General features: G+C 35.2%; 2 protein-coding genes and 1 long non-coding RNA gene across 3 annotated transcripts in view; 2 read left to right on the forward strand and 1 right to left on the reverse strand.

The window, feature by feature from the left end:
- Positions 1-869: 869 nt before the first annotated feature.
- Positions 870-2,385, forward strand: LOC108362925 (serine protease easter-like; the record flags this gene model as incomplete). The annotated part of the gene is made up of 3 exons (XM_017616080.1): positions 870-1,049; positions 1,132-1,456; positions 1,539-2,385. Coding segments are annotated over 3 exons (1,218 nt in total), but the record flags the coding sequence as incomplete, so codon positions are not given.
- A 2,885-nt stretch (positions 2,386-5,270) lies between these two features.
- Positions 5,271-7,675, reverse strand: LOC108362924 (uncharacterized). The gene is made up of 3 exons (XR_001847536.1): positions 7,628-7,675; positions 6,310-7,516; positions 5,271-5,371 (listed from the first exon to the last, which is right to left on the reverse strand). It is a non-coding gene; the product is annotated as an uncharacterized LOC108362924 (long non-coding RNA).
- LOC108362922 (serine protease easter-like) overlaps positions 7,537-9,974 on the forward strand; it is a 20,453-nt gene continuing 18,015 nt past the window's right edge. Inside the window, exon 1 of the mRNA XM_017616077.1 lies at positions 7,537-7,775. Coding sequence (XP_017471566.1) covers positions 7,712-7,775 — 64 coding nt within the window. The 5' untranslated portion in view covers positions 7,537-7,711. The remainder of the gene's footprint in view (positions 7,776-9,974) is intronic.

Raw genomic sequence — 9,974 nt, forward strand, 5'->3', positions numbered from 1 at the left:
CCTCAATATTAATCTTAAGCATGCCTTTAATCTTATATGTATGTACGTATTTACAAATTTATGTATGTATAATAGGGTGCATCACCAAAAAAATTGCGGTTGTTCCACCGGAATTATAAAATTAATTATATTTTAAAACCCAAAATCATAAATAATAAAGAACTGCTTTCAAGACGAATTTATGTAAGGTGGTGTTGTTAGAATAGCTGGTTCAAAAGGCCTCGGTACACATGTGTCAAAATTTGTTAAGAGTGAGTGAGAAAGGGAGATTGCTTGATGTGTGCCAAAAGCAAAAACAAAATACATTTAAGCTTTGGTTATTGTACTACCGCGACCACCTTATATGAATTCCTGCTTTATATGTACATCGAAAATTTGTAAGAAAATATCACTTCGTGAAGCTCTTCAAAAATCTCATTATTTGGATTCCATATATACAATTTTAAAAAATTTTTAACCAGAACTTTTAAGCATAAACTCTCTATCATCTGAGGTTAATTTCTAGAAAAAATATGTATATTTTTAAAAAGCCATAAACACCAAACAAAACGGAAAAATATATATTTGAAAAAACTAATTTAAATTATAAAAAACTCGATTTTTGAAGATCGTTTCTAATACGTTCAGCTGACGTAAATCTTAATAACCTTCTGAAATATTTTGACGGAAGTCTTAGAATATAATAATTTTATAATTCCGGTAAAGAAACAGTACCGATTTTTTTTGTATGTGGAGTGATGCGCCTTAATGTACATAAATACATACATTTGTATGTATATCCATATGCCAGATGTGTATTTTTTCTATTACAAATGTATAGTATACATATCTATGTACATACATATGTACAACATATTTAAATTTAATCTATTTTGGTTTTAGTAACAAGCTATGGATCCTGCTTTACTCCCAACCGCGTGGAAGCTAATTGTATTAGCTTAGAAGATTGTCGCTTTCTTTTCGAATTGGTACAAGATCCCAATCTTTCACAAAACGATCGCGCATACTTGCGTAGCAGTCAATGCGGATATCGTAATCGTAAAGTATTGGTAAGTTATGCCGCTAATCGCTAATAAAACTTTAATACTCCTACATCCTCATTACCAAGTAAGTAAATCTATACTCATGCAGATATGCTGCCCCCCTCAATATCTCACACAAAGTGCCACTACGCCTGCGCCACCCTTGCCGCCAGCCACACCCGCACCCGCACGCGCACCTGCCCCAGTCCACGCACCGCCAGCTGCCGTGCTGTTTCCGCAATCTAGCGGTGCAGCACCAGCAAGACGCCCAGCGAATAGTCTAAGCAGTGGTTTCATCAGTGGCGGCAGCAGCATTGCTACTTCGCTACCTCAATTTCCTCAATGTGGCAATGTGCTTGACAACCGTATTTATGGTGGCACCGAGACAGCGATTGATGAATTTCCTTGGACCGCCTTGATTGAGTACACGAAACGTAAGTGAATGCTAAATATGCAGTTACATTTGCCAACATAAATTTCTAGTGACGCATTTATTTTTCTTGGTTTTTCGAACAGCTGACGGTGTAAAGGGGCACTATTGCGGTGGCGCATTGATTAGCGACCGCTATGTGGTAACAGCGGCTCATTGTGTTAAACCTAGTGATCTCCCTGCTGGTTGGTCCTTGACTGGCGTTCGTTTGGGCGAATGGGACACTCGCACTGATCCCGATTGCAACAAAGAGGGTTGCGCGCCAACTCATAAAGATATTACCATTGCACAGAGTATGCCACATCCGGATTATGCGAATCACAATGATCCCAATGACATTGCATTATTACGTCTTAACGAGTCCGTACAATTCACAGATTTTGTTAAACCAATTTGCTTACCCACAACACAAAATTTACGCATGGACACTTTTGTCAATACTGCAATGGATGTAGCCGGTTGGGGTTCAACGGAAAAGAGTCAAAGTAGTCCCGTTAAGTTGAAGGCCACATTAAAGGTTAAGGATTTAGATGTATGTCGTCAGAAGTATGCGCAATTGAATGGCATACGATTGGATCCGACGCAATTGTGTGCGGGTGGTGAGTCGGGAATCGATACATGCCGTGGTGATTCGGGTGGCCCTCTGATGTTTCAGGACGATGTAAATGGTAAAGCGGCTTACTATCTAATTGGTGTTGTATCATATGGTCCAACACCGTGCGGTTTAAGTGGTTGGCCAGCGATATACACTAGAGTTGGCGCTTTTGTAGACTGGATTGAAAGAACAATGCACGCATAGAGATACGCGAGTATCTAAGTACATATTTTGAAATAAAGTTATTACCCAAAGCTATGCAAATGTATGTTAGAGTTTTCCAAAATATTAAAAAAAAAAACTTTCAAGGGATAATTAAAAAGTGTTTATTCCATTTTAAAACCTAATTAGGTCATACAAATAATCTTTGACTTTGGACGGTGAGTAGAATCTATGTACATCCATGCAAAAATAATTTGGGTTCAATAGATATGAGAAACTAGATTAAAAGTCTTCATTTTATTATTTATTCGTATATAAGAAATGGATTTGAGCCTAGTCGTGTCTTCTAAAGAGATTCCTTACTTACGTATGTACTAAAAAATCCATTTGTCTTTGGATACATACATACATTAAGTTTGTTCTCATCCCGTGCTTTTTTTTTGAATCTTCAATCCTATTATATTTAATAACCGATCAAAGGCTTAGAGCGTCGCAGAGTTATTAATTTAAAGACAGTTGTAAACTAAGGCATTCATTATTTTGTTCATTGAATACCCTGTATTCTTGGATATTTCAAGCATTTTGACTTTGTGTTTATAGTTTTAATTAATTGCTCCAGAAATTATGTACGTACATATGTACATTAGGGTGCATCGTTATCCATACAAAAAAATCGGTACTGTTTTCAAAATAATAATAATAATAGATTGGCGCTTACACATACATATGTTAGTGTTTGGCCGAGCTTCTCCTCCGATTTGTAGCGTGCGCCTTGAAGGCATCACACAAATGGGAGGGACCTACAAATTTTTCGCCGACTCCGAACGGTGATTGTATTTTTATGAGAAGCTGTTTTTCATGGCAGAAATACTCTCGGAGGTTTGCCATTGCCTGCCGAGGGGCGACCGCTGTTAAGAAAAAACCTTTTTTTCTCTATTTTTTTGCGATGTTGCTTTGAACAGGGATTGAACCCAGGCATTTTTATTTTTCCAAAAAAATCACCTCAGATGATGGAAGAGTTTACGCTTAAAAAGTCTGCATAAAAATGTTTAAAAAAATTTATCAACGAAATCAAAATGATTTTTTGAAGTGTTTTTAATTCGGTCTAGGTTTTCCTGAACATTAATATTTTTCGGAAAATTTTTACGAAAGTCTTAAAATATAATAAGTTTTACAATTTCAGAGGAAAAACCGCAACTTTTGTTGGAGGCATCCTAATGTACATGCATACACATATTTATACAATGTAATTGAGGGACAGGTTTTCCTCTTTCCAGCATAGTTGTGTCATTCACTTAGATATTTAGGGGATTCACAAGATGTGGTAAGCGTCGTAATATCTTAAAGTCGTAAATTTGATTTTTAGTCGATTTTTAACTACGCAAAAATCTGTTTAAGCTGATAAAAAGAAACAATAATTAACTCCAATTACACCAGTTAATCCAGTAAAAGCATTTCAGCCGTTATTTCTTATAAAAAATTCCACTTTTAAGCACTACGCCGCTTACGACATCTTGTGAATTCCCTAGCTGTAAATTTAAATGTTAAAAATTGCGTCATTTACCTTCAAAAAGTATTAAGGGTAATCACAATCCGGTGCATATGGTTTTGCATATTTCGATGCATATTCAGATTCACAACAACAAAACGCAAACGCTTGCTATGGTAACTAGCAAGCATAATATTATAGTAGCTGATTAGAAGAAAAATGTGTAAGTACTTTTGGCTATCTTAATCGAGTGGTTAGAGGTGCTTACTACACCGTGCGACAAAAACCTAAAAATTTCAAAAGGCACGTAACAGCCAATATATTCACGAAGATATGAGCAAAATAAAGTAAAGCTGCCTTTTTGGCTTCTCTCTCTGATTTTTTTAAAAGCACTTTGAAATTTCAAAGTGCAATGTAGAATAACAACATATGTGTTACCGGTCAAACCCGATCTTAGGACAAACTAGTTTTTCCTAGGCTACATTAGTTCTACCTGGATCCAAGTTGGACGCGACAATATTGTGGACTGCGTACCTGGAGTTGGACTAATGAGGGTTCTTCTTTCGGAAGTGCGGCCGAAGGCCGTCTACGCGAAAAGGTGTTCTGCGCAAAAATAAATATATATAAATATAAAAATAAGAAAAACTAGTTTGTCCTAAGGTCGGGTTTGGCCGTTAACATATGCACCAAATGAAAGAGAAAATTCTGTAGAACNAGGTGTTCTGCGCAAAAATAAATATATATAAATATAAAAATAAGAAAAACTAGTTTGTCCAAAGGTCGGGTTTGGCCGTTAACATATGCACCAAATGAAAGAGAAAATTCTGTAGAACAAAAAAAAACGGCTTTTTGGTTCACACGGCGAATAGGTATTGGACAACGTATCTTTAATAATGTACAGTTTTATGAGCAAATAGAGTTAGAAGGATGAAATACTAGGATGTGGTCATGTGGATATTAGCACTTAACACATAACTTTTTTACAAAGTAAGTATTGGAAATTTTGAAGAATATTCAAGGAAAAAATTTTAAAAGGACATTTTCCTATTACCTATTTGCTTTTACATAACAAGAATTATCCATTTTATTTGCTACCCAAATTGTTATTCTACATTGCATTTCATTTTTTAAATAACTTTTTGAATTAATCATATCGCTAGCTTAAAGTGAAAAGTTGCGAAGTACACTTTTTATTGACAAATCATATTTTGATATAGGAAGCAAGAGATACTAAAAATGAGTCTTGTTTTAATTTTTTCTCGTTTATATTCAATGGTAGGCAAATTTGCTAAGTCCAAACAAGGCACCGAAAATCCGACAANTCATATTTTGATATAGGAAGCAAGAGATACTAAAAATGAGTCTTGTTTTATTTTTTTCTCGTTTATATTCAATGGTAGGCAAATTTGCTAAGTCCAAAAGAGGCACCGAAAATCCGACAAAACCAAAATAACACGACATCTTTTAATAAAAATCTATTGCTTCTTATTCGTATGGAGTTTTGCTTTGCTTTAAACAAGCAAAATGTTGAATTCCAGCAATCCAGAGTTACCTTAGATATGCATTTCAGCGCAAATTTTTGACACAACTTTTGGGACTGGTGTCATACGTTCATTTGCCGAGAATTCGCCTGGGCTGGTTCCTCTCACGAGTGTTACTCCGTTTCCCTTGGTCTTAAAAGAGAGTAGAAATGTGATAAAATTTGTCTCCTTCCTATCTGTAAATAAATTTTAAGAAGAGATCCAATCACAACACCTACCATTTCCTTAAATACGGGTCCAAGATGAGTCAAGGTACGGAATGTGCTGTATTTTGTGCGTTGAAGAGGTTTGAACAACCACATATGCTCCTGGATACTACTACAGCATTTTCTAAACCGTGCAAGGCAGTAAAGGAGGCTATAATTACAAACTCGCTTTGTATCAGACAATTCATGAATAGGATATATGAATTCTATGACAGGAACTATGCAGGCCGTATAACCCTCCTTCAACTACTTAAGGACATAATTAGACATTACAGTGAACACGAAATCCAACTTGCGGGAGCACTTCCCAGAGTAAATTGCAAGGTACTAGTTGGGATAGGTACTTACGGGACACCAGCTCATGCATTTAAGTTAGTTCTGCCACAGAGTAAAGAATGCATGGCATGTGATGAAATTACTGTCCAGCTTTTGGAAGATCGTGTCTCAGTTGCTGTCGCTCTGCTTTCGTTTCATAAACGAATGAAATAGCAGCCTAAAGCAATAGCGAATTGTCAAAACTTGCTAAAAAATTCGTAATAACTAAGATTTAAGCCTAGGCATCCTCTTTCTTGTTAACACCAGGGGCCAATTAATGGTCTATATGAGATTACTGTTCAAACAAGCTAGCCTATCCTCATCTATAACTCAGTTTTATGGTCTGATTATGGCAACTTAACGTAATTCACGGCTCTCTCATAAAAATTCTCTTAAATGGGTGTTCCTTATAATTGAAAAGCCGAAACTTAACGTAACTTAATGCCACGTCGAAATCTGTTTAATTTTGATACTCCAAGTTCTACGTTCAGTTAAATTAAGTTAAGTTGCCATAATCAGGCTTTTGGGTGCAGTAATGATACTACGTACTTTGACACATTCGTTTCGAGTATTATCCTGTCCTCTTTGACACCTTTAGTACGGCATGCGTACTAGTTGTTGTTGCTCGAAATATTGTTTTACGGCATAAGTTGTAATGGCTTCCTCTTTTACGTTTTGGACACAGAATTGGAAAAATGTAAAATCGGTAAAGTTTGCAAGGAGGCAAATTAACGAAATATGTATGTATGTATATTCGTTGACCGGTATAATAAAGATAAAGATGAGTATTTAAAAAAGCAGCGTCGGGCAAATTGATAGGGAAGCCTTGAGAAAAATGAACTTCGATGCCTTAAATCCACATTTATCAGCTCACAATTGTGTAGCGTCCTCGTGTTTTTTTTTTTTTTTTACTCGTGATAAGAGCAATCTACTCTACCAATATTTACTTAAATCTCCGCATTACATTGAAAGAGAAATAAGCTGAGCGCCTTCTCTTAAAACATAGTTAATTGATGTGCCAAGTAAATAACAACAAATACTAATTATTTTGAGAATTTCACTAAAATCAAGCTTAAGCAAAGAAATATTACGCAAACTGTGTTCGGAGAGGGGAATTTCAAAGCGTGACTCAAAAGATTTTTGCGTAGACATATGAAGAAGCTGCATCTTCTCCAGCTCTCAGTTGGCTTTGCGACGTGGAACGATACTTGTCGTAAGTCTTAGTTATAATAAGACAGCGGAAAGTTGAATTTGCTGCTAGCTCGCTGTTATTTCGCAGTTAACGGTCAAAAAAAAAAAAAAAAAAATCACAATCAAAAACGAAAAATACTCGTAAATACATACATACATATCTCTGTCATCAATACGGATTGCGTTGTTGAAAAAAATAAAAAAAAATTAAATAAATAAATTATTAATTAATGCAAATGCTAAACGTGTTCTGATCATCAGCCGCTGAGGTAATTGTACTGATTCGTTGGAAGTGAATTTGCGAAATTTGACTACAGTGAAATTACTATTGAAACAAAATTAAAAAAAAAACAACAATAAAAATAAAAACTGCATTTACAAAGTATGTTTGTTTGTATGTACATATGATACTTTTTCGGTGTAAAATTTGAATAAATTTCTCTTTAAGTAAATGTGTAAAAAATAAAACAAGAAACAGTGAGCAGCAAAGGGAAAACTAGAATCAAAGAAAATAAAAAATACAAAAACAGTTTATGAACAATACCCTTAAAATAGCAACAAGAACCTCACAATACACANAAGAAACAGTGAGCAGCAAAGGGAAAACTAGAATCAAAGAAAATAAAAAAATACAAAAACAGTTTATGAACAATACCCTTAAAATAGCAACAAGAACCTCACAATACACAACAACAACAACAACAACAACAACAACGACAAAGGCTGGCTTCGTGTTAACAGTAAGCAGCTTCAGTTCAATATGATAAAACCGGTGTTAATTAACGTCTTTTGCATTGGTGCTTTTCTGTGCGGTTTATCAGCACGTAAGTAATTTACGTACTTTACCAGTATGTCGGCTTTTACATATGTACGTAGTAGGCACATATCCACATGCCAAACCAGTACGCAAAATAATTTGCCAATTTGTTAACATTCTTAATGGTTGCATACATTCATATAAATAGCTTACTTTACACAATTTATTAAGGTGTAATAAGTGCATGATCGGTTTAATGGGAAAATTTCAGCATATTTCTGATATTGAAAATTTGATGCAGTTCAACAAAGCTCCGTTAAACGAGCCGAACTGCATCAAAATTGTCATATCGAAAAAATTCTGACTTATTCCTTTTGCTAATTAATCGATTCATTTATCAAATAAATCNATAATTTGCCAATTTGTTAACATTCTTAATGGTTGCATACATTCATATAAATAGCTTACTTTACACAATTTATTAAGGTGTAATAAGTGCATGATCGGTTTAATGGGAAAATTTCAGCATATTTCTGATATTGAAAATTTGATGCAGTTCAACAAAGCTCCTCTAAACGAGCCGAACTGCATCAAAATTGTCATATCGAAAAAATTCTGACTTATTCCTTTTGCTAATTAACCGATTCATTTATCAAATAAATCGGTTCATAAAAAGACATTTATTATTTTAAAACAAAAAAAAAAAAAAAACAGTGCCGTCTCCGGCTATACCTTTCATGAATACGCGTTAGAGATGGGCGCGGGATATCGGGATCTAATTTCAAAATGGTCGCGATGGGTGGTATCGGGAAGGTTTTTTTTTGCCGACACTCCCGATTAAATCCACGACTTCCGAAAAGAAAACAGAATACCTATAGATACTTAATTGCGTTGCCACAGGAGATTGTTACAAGATGTTTCAAGCATATTTACTTTAAAATTAAAAAATACACCCGAAGGTTTGCCAATGTCTGCCGATTGGCGACCGCTATTAGAAAAAAGCTTTTTTGATGTTGGCTTGAACAAGGGGTGTACCCAGTTCCTGCGAAATGGTAGCGCACACTGCTAACCACTACACCACACCGGCAACTGTGAATTTTTTCTTTATGACAAGGACAAATTTGGATGAAGGAGTTATATCGCAAAAAGCTATATCTGAACAATTAGTTGCATGGCATATATACCTTCTAAAACACCGATCTTGACAATTGACCTTGTATGATAAATTAGTAAATATCTATTTAAATTTCTCGGTTTTAGATGTCTAAATGAAGAAATTTCAAAGTAAAACTTCATACCTGAACTATCAGTTGTATGGAAACGATAAGTTATAGTGACTTAATCTTTGTAATTTTCACTTTTAATAATATTTGAAAATAGCGCGAAATTTCATGTTCCTAGCTGCATAAGGGAGGGGTTTATAACTCAAAATCTCATATCTGAATAATCTGTTATATGGGAGCTATAGATTGTAATAGTCCGATTTTGTCCTGCAAAAATCGCGACTGCTCCATGCACGCATGTAAAGAGTACTCCATAATGGTCAAGGAGTACTCCAAAATTAACAGCAATACATATAAAAAATGTGTAAGATTACGATGCCCCAGGGCAGGACCATATACTTCAGCTCTGCATTAATATAACATTGTATGTAACATAAAAATAAGTAATGCATCTACATAAGTAGCGTCTTAAAACAAATTATTTATGTTGAACACTCTAAACTCTTACCTTGATCGATCAAAAAATAAAGCTGCAGCAGCATCATTCACTTAAGGTTCGTTGCTCTATTGAATACGATTGTATCTACCAGGCGCGCATCTATCAAAATTGTGTAGGGGGGTTTTTGTACCTGAATTGAATTCAAACAGCTGCCTTGGACTAAAGTTATGCCATTGCTATTTATACGTTTATAATCGATTGCGGCTGGACCTTGTGTGGTAATTAAAACCATAAGAAACCCTTTTTATACCCGAGCGAACTTGTGCACAAGGGTATTATAACTTTGTTCACATAACGGTTGTTTGTAACAGNTTTGAAAATGGGCGTAGCCACGCCCACTTATGGTTACATGTGTATATCTTGGTAACCGCTGCATCAATTTATTCCAAACTTGGCACAGTTGTTGGCTCTGGTACAGCATACCAAATGGCCGAAATTTTTTAAAAGCGGACAATAACCACACCCACATCCCATATAACGGTAATTTCGAGAAATACGAAATCCTCGATAAATCAGTAAATATTAAAGCTAATTTATTCAAAAT

This window comes from Rhagoletis zephyria, unplaced genomic scaffold (assembly GCF_001687245.7).
Source record: "Rhagoletis zephyria isolate East Lansing unplaced genomic scaffold, Rhagoletis_zephyria_1.1 Rzeph_scaffold_01142, whole genome shotgun sequence".
NCBI classification, from domain to species: domain Eukaryota; kingdom Metazoa; phylum Arthropoda; class Insecta; order Diptera; family Tephritidae; genus Rhagoletis; species Rhagoletis zephyria.